This window comes from Misgurnus anguillicaudatus, chromosome 16, assembly GCF_027580225.2.
Source record: "Misgurnus anguillicaudatus chromosome 16, ASM2758022v2, whole genome shotgun sequence".
In the NCBI taxonomy this organism is placed as follows: Eukaryota; Metazoa; Chordata; class Actinopteri; order Cypriniformes; family Cobitidae; genus Misgurnus; species Misgurnus anguillicaudatus.
In genome coordinates, this window is record NC_073352.2 from 28,713,235 (window position 1) to 28,731,318 (window position 18,084).

The 18,084-nt window shown below is 39.2% G+C and overlaps 1 protein-coding gene across 23 annotated transcripts in view; it reads right to left on the minus strand.

Annotated features, from left to right (window-relative positions):
* LOC129421800 (protocadherin gamma-A4) overlaps window positions 1–18,084 on the minus strand; it is a 138,338-nt gene that overhangs the window by 34,057 nt on the left and 86,197 nt on the right. Inside the window, exon 1 of one of the 23 annotated variants that reach the window (XM_073854455.1) lies at window positions 14,143–18,056. The exons of 18 other annotated variants lie outside the window; for them this stretch is intronic. In XM_073854455.1, the coding sequence (XP_073710556.1) occupies window positions 14,143–16,542 (2,400 nt within the window). In that variant the 5' untranslated portion in view covers window positions 16,543–18,056. Of the gene's footprint in view, window positions 1–456; window positions 3,159–3,422; window positions 5,921–6,463; window positions 9,451–10,203; window positions 13,403–14,142; window positions 18,057–18,084 lie in introns of those variants that run through there. 4 more of the 23 variants (XM_073854459.1, XM_055177367.2, XM_073854449.1 and 1 more) reach the window with 4 other exon arrangements.

Here is an 18,084-nt window from a genome sequence, read left to right on the forward strand (position 1 = left end):
GACGAAACATATTCCAAATCTTCTACTTTTAAGAGAGAATACTTGGCAAAGACCTAAAACACTAAAAAGTTTAAAACACTAAACCTGTTTAAAATATAGTACATCCAATGTCTCGATGCGCCCGTATAAGAGGCCGACTGAAATGATAAGAGAGATTCTGCTGAATGTATGATGTCAGAAACTGGAGGAGGATCTAAAATCAGAATTTTAAACCCGCATACACTGACCAACAGCGGCACTTACAGCATCAGAGAAATATTACAAAAGAATAATATTGTGACAAAATCGCAACATAACATATTATTTAAATAAATATAAAATATTATTAAAACGTGAAAAAAAACTTTTGAAGACATTTAATAAATTTTTAAGAAAATGTGGTTTAAACAGATGACAGTAAAGATATAGTGAAAATAATGATAATAATGATATTCATAACTGTTCACCCGATCTCACCTGATCAAAAGAATCATCAATATTCATTTTGTCTCTTTGCGCATGCGTGAGTGTCTGTGTTCCACTGGTGTTCAGACTAATGATGCTCTCACTGCAAGGTCTGACGAATTTCAGATCACTTTTTCTAGAGTCAGTGGTTCTGCAAACATCATAATTGTACACGTGCTGTAAAGTTCCTGTGCCACCTACGTCTGCGTAAAGAGGCGGATAATACGGAATAACTGGAAGATTCGCTCCAGATTTGTAAAACATCCGCTCGCGTCTCCATCTGTAGCATTTGACTGACAGTATGGCGATGATGGAAACTATAAAGAGAAACGAAACTACAGCCAAAGCCAAGACTAGATAAAAAGTCAGGTTGTCGTTGTATTCCTTGTCGTGCGTAAAGTCAGTAAACTCCGAGATCATTTCAGGAAAGCTGTCCGCCACCGCCACGTTAACATTGATTGTAGCTGAACGAGAGGGCTGCCCGTTGTCCTCCACTACAACAGTGAGTCTTTGTTTCACAGCATCTTTATCAGTCACTTGACGTACAGTTCTTATTTCTCCATTCTGTAAGCCCACTTCAAACAGCGCCCTGTCTGTGGCTTTCTGCAGTTTATATGAGAGCCATGCATTCTGTCCAGAGTCCACATCAACAGCGACCACTTTAGTAACCAGATAACCCACATCTGCCGAACGAGGCACTATTTCAGCCACCACAGAACCACCGGACTGGACCGGATACAGAACCTGAGGCGCGTTGTCATTCTGGTCCTGGATGATTATTTTCACACTCACATTGCTGCTGAGAGGAGGGTTTCCTCCGTCTTGCGCTTTTACGCGAATGTTAAATTCTTTTGTTTGCTCATAATCAAAAGAACGAACTGCAATAATTTCTCCACTTTCTGCATTTACTGAAATATACGTTGAAGCAGAGACGCCACTTACAAGAGTATCCTCTAGAAAATATGAAATACGCGCATTATTACCAGAATCTTTGTCATGCGCTTTAACGGATAAAACAGAGACTCCGGGTGAATTATTTTCATTCACGTATGCGGTGTATGACTGACGCTGAAAAACAGGGGCGTTGTCATTGACATCAGAGATCTTAAGATATAAAGTTTTATTAGTAGAGAAAGAGGGCGATCCCTCATCCGTGGCTGTTATTGTTATATTATATTCAGAGATTTTTTCACGATCTAATAACTGATCGGTTGTGAGACTATAGAAATTTGTGGCAGATGACTTAATTTTGAAAGGTAAATGTGGAGGAATGGAACATTTAATCTGCCCGTTCCTTCCTGTGTCCAAGTCTTTAACATTCAGCATCGCTATTACAGTCTCCGGTGATGCGTCCTCGGGTATTGCGTTAGAAAATGACATCAAGCTAATTACAGGGGCATTGTCATTTACATCTGTCATTTCAACAAGCACTTTACACGTATCTGTTAAACCACCTTTGTCTGTTGCTTCTATGTCTAACTCGTGGTATTTGGATATCTCGAAATCTAAATCACCTTTTACTATGATCTCCCCGTTAGAAGGGTCAATGCGGAAAAGACTTGAAACACTGAGGCTGCTCTGAGAAAAAGAATATTCAATCACCCCGTTTGTTCCCTCGTCTGCATCTGTGGCAGAAACTGTAATGACAAGGGAACCCAAAGGAGTGTTTTCGGGCAGATTAACCCGATATACAGACTGGGTGAATGACGGGGCATTGTCGTTGGCATCAAGAACAATAATATTTATCTTAATAGAACCAGATTTTGGAGGACTGCCTCCATCATACGCTGTCAAAACCAATTTATGCTCACTTTCTTTTTCTCTATCTAATGGCGTTTGGAGCACCATCTCTACATATTTAGTACCATCAGGGCGTGACAACGATTTTAATGTGAAATGATCGCTAGGATTTAGTTTATATGTCTGAAGCGAATTTAGACCTACGTCCGGATCTTTAGCGCTTTCCAAAGAGTAACGAGCTCCAGGAATAGCTGATTCGCTAAACTGAAAATGAATCTCTTTCTTTGAGAACAGAGGAGAATTGTCATTGATATCTAATATTTCTACATCAATTCTATGGAGCTCCATTGGATTTTCTAGAATGATCTGAAAATGTAAGGAACAGGGAGACACTTGCGCGCACAGCTCCTCTCTATCTATTTTCTCTTTCACTACCAGAGTCCCTTTATCCACATTTAGACCGATGTACTCACGACTGTCCTCCGTAAAGATCCGCGCTCGGCCAGATTTTAGCCTCTTTACATCCAAACCGAGATCCTGAACGATATTTCCAACCAGCGAGCCCTTTGTCATCTCCTCTGGAATAGAATAACGGACCTGCCCGTGCGCAACGGACATAACAAAGACGCACAGCACCAGATGCTTCATTAGCCATGTTGCAATTTGTGCCGACGATGCTTTTCCTTGAGATTTAATGAAATAATAAAGAAACATTTTCTAAATAATCTGTTTCAATAATAAAGGAAGATACGAGGTCCTAAAAGCTCAAAACAACATTAAACTAGTCCAGGAAATACAGCAAAGCGCTTGCACACCCAGCAAACAACGGTCTCAAATGAAAGAAATATTCTGCAGACTGTATGATGTCAGAAACTGGAGGAGGATCTAAAACAAGTATTTGAAACCCCCAACACACTAAACCAACAGCGTCACTTAGAGCATCAGAGAAATATTACATCAGAAATTATATAATAATAAAAAAATCAAAACTGCAAATAAAAGTATTTTGTTTTTCTTCGTTATATATTAAATATAAACGATTATAACATAAAAAAGTAAAACAAATGCAAATATTTAAATTATATACATATAAAAACAGAAAATATCAGAACAGCCAGAGACAGGAAGATGGGACCAAACGGTGAACTGTAAAAGTGAGTTAAATCTTTGAATGAAACGATGACATAAACAAACGAGGCTAAATAAAATAGGATATTGTGCAAATAATAAAACCATACCTTTTCACCCGGTTTCATATGATCAAAAGAATCATTGGGATCATTTTTCCAATTCTCTCTTTGCGCATGCGTGAGTGTCTGTGTTCCACTGGCGTCCAGACTAATGATGCTCTCACTGCAAGGTCTTATGTATTTCAGATCACTCTTTCTGGAGTCAGTGGTTCTGCAAACATCATAATTGTACACGTGCTGTAAAGTTCCTGTGCCCCCTACGTCTGCGTAAAGAGGCGGATAATACGGAATAACTGGAAGATTCGCTCCAGATTTGTAAAACATCCGCTCGCGTTTCCATCTGTAACATTTCACCGACAGTATGGCGATGATAGACACGATGAAAAGAAACGAAACAACAGCCAAAGCCAAGACTAGATAAAAAGTCAAATTGTCGTTGTATTCCTTGTCGTGCGTAAAGTCGGTGAACTCCGAGAGCACTTCAGGAAAGCTGTCCGCCACTGCCACGTTAACATTGACTGTAGCTGAACGAGAGGGCTGCCCGTTGTCCTCCACTACAACAGTGAGTCTTTGTTTCACAGCATCTTTATCAGTCACTTGACGTACAGTTCTTATTTCTCCATTCTGTAGGCCCACTTCAAATAGCGCCCTGTCTGTGGCTTTCTGCAGTTTATATGAGAGCCATGCATTCTGTCCAGAGTCCACATCAACAGCGACCACTTTAGTCACCAGATAACCCACATCTGCCGAACGAGGCACTATTTCAGCCACCAGAGAACCACCGGACTGGACCGGGTACAAAACCTGAGGCGCATTGTCATTCTGGTCCTGAATGATTATTTTCACACTCACATTACTGCTGAGAGGAGGGTTTCCTCCGTCTTGCGCTTTTACGCGAATGTTAAATTCTTTTGTTTGCTCATAATCAAAAGAACGAACTGCAATAATTTCTCCGCTTTCTGCATTTACTGAAAAATACGTTGAAGCAGAGACGCCATTTACAAGAATATCCTCTAGAAAATAAGAAATACGCGCATTATTACCTGAATCTTTGTCATGCGCTTTGATGGATAAAACAGAGACGCCTGGTGAATTATTTTCCATCACATATGCGGTGTATGACTGACGCTGAAAAACAGGGGCGTTGTCATTGACATCAGATATCTTAAGATTTAACGTTTTATTAGTAGAGAAAGAGGGCGAGCCCTCGTCAGTAGCGGTTATTGTTATATTATATTCAGGGATTTTCTCGCGATCCAAAAGCTCATCAGTCATCAATGTGTAGATATTTGGGGAAGACGACTTTATTTTGAAAGGCAAATTTGGAGTAATTAAACATTTTATCATTCCGTTTTTGCCAGAATCTAAATCTTTGACATTCAGCATCGCTATTACAGTCTCTGGTGACGCATCCTCGGGTACTGGGTTAGAAAATGAAATCACGCTTACTAAAGGGGCATTGTCGTTTACATCAGTAATGTCTACCACCACTTTACTGGAATCAGTTAAACCACCTTTGTCTGTCGCCTCAATATTTAGCTCGAATTGCTTTGTTCTTTCGTAATCTAAATTCCCTCTGACGGTAATATCGCCTGTATGTGTGTCTATTTGGAATAAATCAAGTGCTTTTCCTGAACTGCGTGAAAATGTATATGTAATTTCACCATTTGATCCATGGTCTTTATCAGTGGCACTTACTCGGACAACTAAAGCACCATTTGGTGAATTCTCAGACAAAGCAACTCTGTAAACAGGCAAGCTAAATACTGGGGCGTTATCGTTTGCATCTATGACCATAACACTTATCCTAACGGTGCCAGTGCGCTGAGGACTGCCGCCATCAAAAGCTGTAAGGGTTAATTTGTGAATTTGCTGAGTCTCTCTATCTAAGGGTACTTGAAGAACCATTTCTACGTATTTTGAGCCATCATTTCGAGACAGAACCTTTAAAGCAAAATGATCAGTTGGATTTAATGTATATGATTGAAGCGCGTTAGTGCCAGTGTCTGGATCTTGGGCACTGTCTAATGAATACCGAGCTCCGGGAAGGGCTGATTCAGATATTTGAAAATCAATTTCCTTTCGAGCAAAAATGGGAGCATGATCATTGATATCTAATATTTCCACATCAATTCTATGCAGCTCCATCGGGTTCTCTAGAATGATTTGAAAGTGTAAGGAGCAGGGAGACACTTGCGCGCACAGCTCCTCTCTATCTATTCTCTCTTTCACTACCAGAGTCCCTTTATCCATATTCAGACCGATGTACTCACGACTGTCCTCCGTAAAGATCCGCGCACGACCAGATTTCAGCCTCTTAACATCCAAACCAAGATCCTGAACGATATTTCCCACCAGCGAGCCCTTTGTCATCTCCTCTGGAATAGAATAACGGACCTGCCCGTGCGCAACGGACATGACAAAGACGCACAGCGCGAGATGCTGCATTAGCCATGTTGCAATTTGTGTCGACGATGCTTTTCCTTGAAATTGAATGGAATAACTAAGAACCATTTTACAAATCATCTGTTTCAATAACAGGGGCCGAGATAAGGTCCCAGAAACTTACAATTATTAAAAAACAATAGGAAATATAGCGAAGCGCTTGTCTCAACACCCAGCAAGCAACGGGCTCAAATGAAAGAGATATTCTGCAGACTGTATGATGTCAGCAACTGGAGGAGGATCTAAAACAAGTATTTGAAACCCCCACACACTAAACCAACAGCGTCGCATAGAGCATCAGAGAAATATTACATTTGAAATACTATTATGATATTAATAAAAAAATGCGTTTTTTTATTTTGCTTTACTTCGTTATATAGCCTATTAAATATAATCTATTATAGAATAAAATAAGTAAAACAGGTAAAACTATTTGTTACGTTTTTTTTTAAAGAGGCCTAATAAACAGAAAATATTATCACAAGAAAAAGAAAGATGGGACCAAACAGCGAAAATAGTTACATATGTGAATAAAACAATATATTATGTATATACATACATAATGAAATAACAAGGGAGGATAAATAAAATGGGATATTCTTGCAAAAAAAAAAAAAAAAAATAATAATAATAATAAGTCATACCTTTTCACCCTGTCTCAAATGGTCAAAAGAATTATTGGGATCATTATTCTCTGTCTGCGCATGCGTGAGTGTCTGTGTTCCACTGGTGTCCAGACTAATGATGCTCTCACTGTAAGGTCTGACGAATTTCAGATCACTTTTTCTAGAGTCAGTCGTTCTGCAAACATCATAATTGTAAACGTGCTGTAAAGTTCCTGTGCCACCTACGTCTGCGTAAAGGGGTGGATAATACGGAATAACTGGAAGATTCGCTCCAGATTTGTAAAACATCCGCTCGCGTCTCCATCTGTAGCATTTGACTGACAAAATAGTGATGATGGAAACTATAAAGAGAAACGAAACTACAGCCAAAGCCAAGACTAGATAAAAAGTCAAGTTTTCGTTGTATTCCTTGTCGTGCGTAAAGTCAGTAAACTCCGAGATCACTTCAGGAAAGCTGTCCGCCACCGCAACGTTAACATTGACTGTAGCTGAACGAGAGGGCTGCCCGTTGTCCTCCACTACAACAGTGAGTCTTTGTTTCACAGCATCTTTATCGGTCACTTGCCGGACAGTTCTTATTTCTCCATTCTGTAGGCCCACTTCAAACAGCGCCCTGTCTGTGGCTTTCTGCAGTTTATATGAGAGCCAGGCATTCTGTCCAGAGTCCACATCAACAGCAACCACTTTAGTGACCAGATAACCAACATCTGCCGAACGAGGCACTATTTCAGCCACCACAGAACCACCAGACTGGACTGGATACAGAACCTGAGGCGCATTGTCATTCTGATCCTTGATAATTATTTTCACACTCACATTGCTGCTGAGAGGAGGGTTTCCTCCGTCTTGCGCTTTTACGCGAATGTTAAATTCTTTTGTTTGCTCATAATCAAAAGAACGAACTGCAATAATTTCTCCACTTTCTGCATTTACTGAAATATACGTTGAAGCAGAGACGCCACTTACAAGAGTATCCTCTAGAAAATATGAAATACGTGCATTATTACCTGAATCTTTGTCATGCGCTTTAATGGATAAAACAGAGACTCCGGGTGAATTATTTTCCATCACATATGCGGTGTATGACTGACGCTGAAAAACAGGGGCGTTGTCATTGACATCAGATATCTTAAGATTTAAGGTTTTATTAGTAGAGAAAGAGGGCGAGCCCTCATCCGTGGCTGTTACTGTTATATTATATTCGGAGACTTTTTCACGATCCAAAAGCTCATCAGTGACCAGATTGTAATAATTTGGGGTGGATGACTTTATCTTGAAAGGTAAAGATTGAGGAATATAGCACTTTACTATTCCATTTTTGCCCGAATCCATATCTTTGACATTCAACATTGCTATAACGGTCTCTGAAGCAGAGTTTTCAGCCACAGGATTTGAAAAAGAAATTACACTAATTATAGGTGCATTGTCGTTTATATCCGTTACGTCGATATGCACTTTGCTAGTGTCCCTTAATCCTCCTTTGTCTGTAGCTTCTGCGTATAATTCATATTTTTTTAATTTCTCGAAATCTAACTGGCCGTTAACTGCAATATCCCCGGTAACAGAATCAATTTTGAATAGGTTAGATACACTTTGACTGCTCTGAGAAAAAGAATACCTAACGTCTCCATTGGACCCAATGTCTCCATCCGATGCACTAACCCTTAAAACAGTAGATCCTTCTGAAATATTTTCTGGAATAGATGCCCTGTAAACGGCTTGACTGAAAACAGGTGCATTGTCATTTGCATCTAAAACAATAACGTTTATTTTGACAGTCCCTGTTTTCTGAGGGTTTCCGCCATCAAACGCAGTTAAGATCAATTTATGTTCCCCTACAATTTCTCTGTCTAAAGACTTTTGCAAAATCATCTCTACGTATTTTGTATCGTCCAGCTGAGCAGGTATTTTAACTGTGAAATGATCAGTTGGGTTTAATTTATACGTTTGAATCGAATTTAGACCTACATCTGGATCTTTAGCGCTATCAATTGAAAACCGAGCACCAGACAAAGCAGATTCGCTTATTTGAAATGTAATCTCTTTTTTCATAAACACAGGAGCATGATCATTGATATCTAATATTTCCACATCAATTCTATGCAGCTCCATCGGGTTTTCTAAAATAATTTGAAAATGTAAGGAGCAGGGAGACACTTGCGCGCACAGCTCCTCTCTATCTATCCTCTCTTTCACTACCAGAGTCCCTTTATCCACATTCAGACCGATGTACTCACGACTGTCCTCAGTAAAGATCCGCGCACGACCAGATTTCAGTCTCTTAACATCCAAACCGAGATCCTGAACAATATTTCCCACAAGCGAACCTTTTGTCATCTCCTCTGGAATAGAATAACGGACTTGCCCGTGCGCAACGGCCATGACAAAGAAGCACAGAGCGAGATGCTGCATTAGCCATGTTGCAGTCGACGATGCGTTTCCTCGGGAATTAGAAGAACAAAGGCAAAACATTTTCCAAATCATTTCACATACTCTAGAAGCTACGACGAAGACCAAAAGATTCAAAAATATAAAATCCTTAAAACGTCACTCGACAATATAGGACAACAAATGTCTCAAGCCTTCAATGAGCGCGTCTGAAATGAAAGAGATATTCTGCAGACTATATCACGACAGAAAATAAAGGAGGGTCTGAAACAACTTTAAAAACTGACCAACAGCGGCACTTAGAGCACCAGAGAAAGATTACATCAAAACAAAACAAAAAATGATTTAGAGAACCATACCTAACAAATACGCACCGTATCAACACTTTTTGGATGGGATATTTACAAAACCCTTTGATCTTAATGTTCATGTTCAAAAGCATACAATTATTTTAATAACTATTTGTATACAACTGCAAATTGTGCCAACATATTTATTAAGCTACAAAATCAATATTTAAAAAACTGCATTGTTGCAGATATTAAAGAAAGGGCGGCCAACAATAACCAAGGGAAATCATTCAAAACGGTTTATTAACATTCCATGAGTTGACTAAGATAAGGCCAGATTGTACAGACCTCTAATTTAGCAAAGATAAGACGCTCAAATATAATAATCTGCTAAAAACATGATTAATTAAACTGAATTTGTTAAACATGATTACTACAAAAATCTACGTACTACAATTTGTGTTCTTTTAAAATTTGATGACCTTACTATCATTCCTAAATATAAATATCATCATAACAATAAATAACACGATTTCAATAGCACATATTGTATTTATTTAGAGTCACTGTAAAAAATATGCAGCATGAAGTTATGTAAGTCATTTCAACCTACTTTTTAAAGTTTTGGCTGTGAAAAAAATTCAAGTTTTAAATTTACTTAATTTTATGTGAACCACATGCTCAGATTACTGTAATTGTATTAAAATATTGCAGCTTTTATTTTACTTCAATTATTACCTCACAGTTCTCTCACTTTATCTCAGCCCCATATCGCAGTCACGAAGGCTACAGTAGAAAACTTTTAACTGGTTAAATGTATGATCAAAGCAACCAAACTAAATTAAAGTATTTTTAAAAAGTACAACATATGCACAACATACAATCACCATAATGCCATCTTATATTATACAACATTGTCACCATTTAAAGGTAAATTTAGGAAGAACAAAGCAGTCATGCTTTTTATCAACCGTATGCTACAAGTAACACTTTTTACAGTTCACACCAACATGAAATTATAAAAATGATCATGAAATATCCATTAAAAAGTAAAAATCATGAACACTCGTCTGATCTCACCTGATCAAAGGAATCGTCGTCGTTAAGTTTCTTATTCTGGGCATGCGTGAGTGTCTGTGTTCCACTGGTGTCCAGACTAATGATGCTCTCACTGTAAGGTCTGACATATTTCAGATCACTCTTTCTGGAGTCAGTGGTTCTGCAAACATCATAATTGTACACGTGCTGTAAAGTTCCTGTGCCCCCTATGTCTGCGTAAAGGGGCGGATAATACGGAATAACTGGAAGATTCGCTCCAGATTTGTAAAGCATTCGCTCGCGTCTCCATCTGTAACATTTCACTGACAATATGGCGATGATAGACACGATGAAAAGAAACGAAACTACAGCCAAAGCCAAGACTAGATAAAAAGTCAGGTTGTCGTTGTATTCCTTGTCGTGCGTAAAGTCGGTGAACTCCGAGAGCACTTCAGGAAAGCTGTCCGCCACCGCCACGTTAACATTGACTGTAACTGAACGAGAGGGCTGCCCGTTGTCCTCCACTACAACAGTGAGTCTTTGTTTCACAGCATCTTTATCTGTCACTTGACGTACAGTTCTTATTTCTCCATTCTGCAAACCCACTTCAAACAGCGCCCTGTCTGTGGCTTTCTGCAGTTTATATGAGAGCCATGCATTCTGTCCAGAGTCCACATCAACAGCGACCACTTTAGTGACCAGATAACCCACATCTGCCGAACGAGGCACTATTTCAGCCACCACGGAACCACCAGACTGGACCGGATACAGAACCTGAGGCGCATTGTCATTCTGGTCCTGAATGATTATTTTCACGCTCACATTGCTGCTGAGAGGAGGTGAGCCTCCATCTTGCGCTTTTACGCGGAACTGAAAATGTTTTATCTGCTCGTAATCAAAAGAGCGCACTGCGTGTATGACTCCACTGTCAGCACTGACGGACACTAACGAGGAGACGGGCACTCCGTTAACCGATGAGTCCTCCAGTATGTAAGACACGCGAGCATTTTGGTTAAAATCTGCATCTCTGGCTCTGACTGTGAAGATGGAAAGACTCGGTGTGTTGTTTTCTTGAACAAAGGCCTCATAAGAACTTTTCTCAAAAACAGGTGCGTTATCATTAACATCTGATATCTGTAAAGAGAGAGTGACGCTGCTGGATAGAGAGGGCACGCCCTCATCAGCGCACGTCACACTGATATTATACTGAGACTCTCTCTCGCGATCTAAATCATTGTCTGTCACAATACTATAAAATCCATTAGAAGTGGATTTAATCGTAAAAGGAATATTTTCATTTACACTGCATCGAACCTCTCCATTACTATCGGAATCCGGATCATTAACACTGATAATTGCAATTACTGTACTTTGTGGCGAATCTTCGGGTATCGCTGTAGATATTGACATAGCAGTGATGACAGGCGCGTTATCATTTACGTCAATCACGTCCACGATTATCTTACTAGAATCTGACAGCCCACCGTTATCTACTGCTTCTATATCAATTTGGTAATGCTTGGATGTTTCGAAGTCGAGTTTTCCGACCAGCGTCACCAAACCATTTTCATCTATTTGAAAAATATCAGACACACCGTCGCTGTTTGCAATTAAGTAACTAACCTCTCCATTTGTCCCTTTATCTGAATCGGAAGCGCTAACAGAGATGACTGAAGTGCCTGTTTGGGAATTTTCAGAAATAATTGCTCTATACATAGATTTAGAAAAAACTGGAGCATTGTCGTTTACATCAAGCACAGTTATATGTATCTGAACGGTCCCTGATTTCGGTGGTTCTCCACCGTCAACTGCCGTTAACACCAAAGACATGTTCTCCTGTTTTTCTCGGTCTAAAGGCTTTTGTAGAATCATCTCAACCTTTTTACTTCCATCACTCTGACTATGAAGTTTTAAATTAAAATGGTCGGTAGGCTGTAGAAAATAACTTTGCAGATCATTCGAGCCAATGTCTGCATCTATAGCTTTCTCCAGCACAAATTTTGATCCTAGGACAGCCGATTCACTTATCTCAAATCGTCTCTCGTTTCTTTTAAAAACAGGAGAATTATCATTTATGTCTTTAATTTCAACAGTTACTCGAAACAGTTCCATTGGATTATCAAGAATAATCTGTAAATGTAGTGCGCAAGGCGTTGTCTGTCCGCATAGCGCCTCTCGGTCTATTCTCTCTTTGATAAGGAGGACGCCTCTGTCTTTATTCAGCTCGATGTATTCAGCGCTGTCTCCAGTATAAATTCGGGCTTTGCCAGATTTTAGTCTCTTTAAATCTAAACCCAAATCCTGCGCTATGTTACCGACTAAAGAGCCTTTCGACATTTCCTCAGGAATGGAGTAACTGACCTGCCCGAGAGCTGAACTGAGAGAGAGAAACCAAATAAACAGCAGTACTTGCCGCGCCATTGTTCTGTCCGACATTGTGCAGAAGAGCAGGAAGATAAAGACTGAGATAAAGTATCAATCCAAAATGTGTCGACAAAAATCCTTATATGTCCAAAGCATGAAACAGTAAAAAAATGACACGTAAATCCAGATAGAGATTAAATTATATATCTCCGTGATTCGGGTTATTTCTCATCCTCATAAGACTGTGTGCTAAGCTTCAGCCTTTCTCTCTCTCTCTTATAATATTGAGATGATGGGGGTGGAACTGCTGGAAATCTGCTCTCTAAACTGTGACACACTGACCAATAGCGGCACTTTGAGTCCATTCTGATGAACTACAGAAACAACTAAACCCATCCACTTTCACAAAGTTTCAGAAATGTTTTAGAAATAATATAGTAACAGCAAATGTCCATCGGAATAAACAATCACCATAAAGGTAAACACTTTATCAAGATTGAAGAGCTTTATTGTCATACAAAAAACCCTTTGCTGCACTATACAATGAAAGTCTTACTCTGTGAAACCTCTGAGTCTAATTAAATTTAAAAGATTTGACGAAAATGTAAGTGGAGAAAAATGGGTAGCTGCTCAAATTATCCAGATTTTCAATGATGATGAATGGAAAATTAAACCTTAATATGACATATATTCTAAAATAATAAATTAGTGTGCTATAAAGCGTTCCAGGATAAGCAGCATTCGCTACTTTCCAAAGAAAAGGAAAGAGAGCATTTCAGGACCATGGCCAGAGACGCGTTTAAAGCCCTGCCTGAAAACAGATGCAGCGGCGGCTCATCACAAGGCAAGTGAGCCTTGAGCCTCTCTAAAATCTTAGAAATGTTAGACCTTACATTCATACATTATTTTAAACATGTAGGTGCCACAGTTTGATTAGTTGTATACTTACTTTTTGCTTTGACAGGGATTCTTTATCGGACAGACTGATTTCAGTTATATGTATATATATATATATATATTATCCGCGTTTCGGAAACAAATCAACTGATAGATTAAGGTCTAATATTAATATGATCAATTTTAACGAACACCTCAGCTTCGATCCGTATAAAGTTCACCCATCAGCAGCCTCTGGGCAGATGAAATATATGCATCTAATAAGGGACAATGACTACTCAAAATAAATATTTGTGTGCCTTTGAATATAAATTAACGGAGGATGGTGAATCACGACGTGTCATTGTTTATTGTCAGTTATTGAAGTGGAAGGCGCGAAAATACTCCATTAAAAATAAGTCAAAGAAAAGGCTTCTTTCAATTCATGTTTCTAATCTAATTTTAACCTAAAAAATAATAACAAATAATTAATAAATATATGCATGTATTTAAGAGTATTAATGATTTATCCTAACTGAACTAATATGCATTTCAAATGTAACCTCTTTTATTCATCCAATGCCAATGTAGACATTTATTACTCCTTTTTAAAATGTCCACTTATTATCTTTCGAATGGGATGAACATAATGAAACACAATATAAAACTCAGACACAAACTATGTGAACCACTAGACCAATTTATTTGCTGAACAGATAAGCTTTAAACAAAGATTCTCACCTGATCTTCAAAATCTTCATTGATCAGTTTCTTATTCTGCGCATTCGTCAATGTCTGTGTTCCACTGGTGTCCAGACTAATGATGCTCTCACTGTAAGGTCTGACGAATTTCAAGTCACTCTTTCTGGAGTCAGTGGTTCTGCAAACATCATAATTGTACACGTGCTGTAAAGTTCCTGTGCCTCCTACGTCTGCGTAAAGGGGCGGATAATACGGAATAACTGGAAGATTCGCTCCAGATTTGTAAAACATCCGCTCGCGTCTCCATCTGTAGCATTTCACCGAAAGTATCGCGATGATAGACACGATAAACAGAAACGAAACTACAGCCAAAGCCAGCACTAGATAAAAAGTCAGATTGTCGTTGAATTCCTTGTCGTGCGTAAAGTCGGTGAACTCCGAGAGCACTTCAGGGAAGCTGTCCGCCACAGCCACGTTAACATTGACTGTAGCTGAACGAGAGGGGTGCCCGTTGTCCTCCACAACAACAGTGAGTCTTTGTTTCACAGCATCTTTATCTGTCACTTGACGTACAGTTCTTATTTCTCCATTCTGTAAACCCACTTCAAACAGCGCCCTGTCTGTGGCTTTCTGCAGTTTATATGAGAGCCATGCATTCTGTCCAGAGTCCACATCAACAGCGACCACTTTAGTGACCAGATAACCCACATCTGCCGAACGAGGCACTATTTCAGCTACCACAGAACCACCAGACTGGACCGGATACAGAACCTGAGGCGCGTTGTCATTCTGGTCCTGGATGATTATTTTCACACTAACAATGCTGCTGAGAGGAGGTGAGCCTCCATCTTGCGCTTTTACGCGGAACTGAAAATCTTTAATCTGCTCGTAATCAAAAGATCGCACTGCGTGTATGACTCCACTATCAGCACTGATGGACACTAACGAGGAGACGGGCGCTCCGTTAACAGAGGAGTCCTCCAGTATGTAAGATACGCGGGCATTCTGGTTAAAATCTGCGTCTCTGGCTCGGACTGTGAAGATGGAAAGACCCGGTGTGTTGTTTTCTTGAACAAAGGCCTCATAAGAGCTTTTCTCAAATACAGGTGCGTTATCATTCACATCTGATATCTGTAAAGAGAGAGTGATGCTGCTAGAGAGAGACGGCACGCCCTCATCAGCACACATCACACTAATATTATACTGAGACTCCCTCTCGCGATCTAAATCACTGTCTGTCACTAGACTAAAAAACCCATCAGGCGAGGACTGAATAATGAAAGGAACATCCCCATTCAAGTTACAATTAACTTTCCCGCTTTCATTCGAGTCAAGGTCTTGTATGTTTAATATTGCGAGAACTGTGCCAGATTTGGAATCCTCTGATATGTGGGTTGATTTTGAAATAATATTAATAGATGGACTATTGTCGTTGACATCAATGATTTCAACAATGACCTTACATGAATCTGTATGCCCGCCGTAATCACGTGCTTGAACATCAATTTGGTAATCCTTATTTTTTTCATAATCTAAGACCCCAATAAGTTTCACAACACCAAAATCGGGGTCTACTTCAAAAGTATCCGCTGCCGTGCCTGCTGTACTCGAAATGGAAAACAAGATTCTACCGTTTGAACCGTGGTCTTTATCGGATGCACTGACTGTTGTTAAAACCGTGCCTTTGGGAGAATTTTCAGCGATGCTTGTTTTGTACACGGATTGTGAGCAAACAGGGGCGTTATCATTTGCGTCTAAAACTGTAACGTGTATCTGCATTGTGCCGGACATCTGAGGTTCGCCTCCGTCAAAAGCGGTTAACAGTAAAGTAATATGCTCCTGTTTCTCGCGATCTAAAGGTTTTTGAAGAACCATTTCAACGGCTTCATTTGCATTAGGAAGATTCTGAAACTTTAAAACAAAATTATCTGTGGGCTGGAGAGAGTAACTATGCAGACCATTTCGACCCACGTCACGATCAACAGCCCTTTCCAAAATAAATCGGGCTCCTGCTAAAGACATTTCGGTAATTTCAAATCTCATCTCCTTCTTACTAAACATCGGTGCATTGTCATTTATGTCTGTTACCTCCACTGTAACCCGGTATAATTGCATCGGGTTTTCCAGAATAATCTGTAAATGTAGTGCGCAAGGCGTTGTCTGTCCGCATAGCGTCTCTCGGTCTATTCTCTCTTTGATAAGGAGGACTCCTCTGTCTTTATTCAGCTCGATGTATTCAGCGCTGTCTCCTGTATAAATTCGGGCTTTGCCAGATTTCAGTCTCTTTAAATCTAAACCCAAATCCTGCGCTATGTTACCAACTAAAGAGCCTTTCGACATTTCCTCAGGAATGGAGTAACTGACCTGCCCGAGAGCTGAACTGAGAGAAAGAAACCAAATAAACAGCAGTACTTGCCGCGCCATTGTTCTGTCCGACATTCTGAAGAAAAGCAGGAAGATAAAGCCTGGGATAAAATATACCAATCCAAAATGTGTGGAGAAAAATCCGTATATGTCCAAAGCATAAAATACTAAGACAAATGTAAATCCAGATAGACACTAAATAATATATCTCCGTGATTCGTAATCTGTCCTCCTCATAAGACTGTGTGCTCAGCTTCAGCCTCTCTCTCTCTCTAATAATATTGAGATGATGGGGGTGGAACTGCTGAAAATCTGCTCTCTAAACTGTGACACACTGACCAATAGCGGCACTTTGAGTCCATTCTGATGAACTACAGAAACAAGCAAACCCATCCACTTTCACACAGTTTTAGCAATGTTTTAGAAAAACACTTCAATTGAACGAAACACTATAGTAACAGCAAATGTCCATCCCAATAAACAATCACCATGAAGGTAAAACACTTTTTTAAGGTTCAAGAGCTTTATTGTCATAAAAGAAACACTCTGCTGCACTATACAATGAAATTCTTACTCTGTGAAACCTCTGAGTCTCAATAAATATAAAAGATTTAACAAAAGATGTAAGTGGAGGAAAATAAGTCTTAAACTATCCATATTTTCAATGATGATAAATAAAAATGTTATACTTAATATGACATATATTCTAAAATAATGAATTAGTGTGCTATAAAGCATAACATAAGGTGGAAGTTCCAGGATAAGCAGCATTAGCTATACTTCCCCACGAAAACAATACATAGGGAAAGAGAGCATTTCAGGACCATGGCCAGAGACGCAAAGCCGAGACCCCGAAGAAAGACGCGTTTAAATCCCTCCCTGAAAAAAGAGGTGGGTTGGCTCATCACAGGGCAAGCGAGCCTGAGCCTCTCTAAAAAACTAGAAATGTTAGACCTTACATTTATACATTTAAAAATTATTTAAGCGTACTGGTCATAGCATGTATGCGCCACAGTGTGATTCTCTGCTTTGACAGGGGTTCTTTATCGGACAAACTGATTTCAGTTATATTTATATATTATCCGCGTTTCGGAAACAAACTGATAAGCTAAGGTTTAATATTAATATGATCAATTTTAATGAACAGCTCAGCCTCGCATAAAGTTCACCCATTAGCAGCCTCTGGACAGATTAAATATATACATCTAATAAGTGACAACAACTACACAAACAAAATATTTGTGTGCCTTTGAATATAAATTAGGTTAATGGTGGATGGTGTATCACGAGGTGTCATTGTTTATTGTCGGTTATTAAAGTGGAAGACGCGAAAATACACTATTGAAAATAAGTCAACGATAAAGCTTCTTTCATTTCATGTTTCTAATCAAATTTCAACCTAAAAAATAATAACAAATATTTAATACGTGTTTAAGAGTATAAATGATTTATTCTAACTGAACTAATATGTATTTCAAATTTAACCTCTTTTATTCATCCAATGCCAATGTAGACATTCATTACTCATTTTTAAATTTCAATTAGATTATTATCTTTCGAATGAGATGAGCTAGCATAATAAACATAATAAACTCAGACACAAACCAATAGACCAAT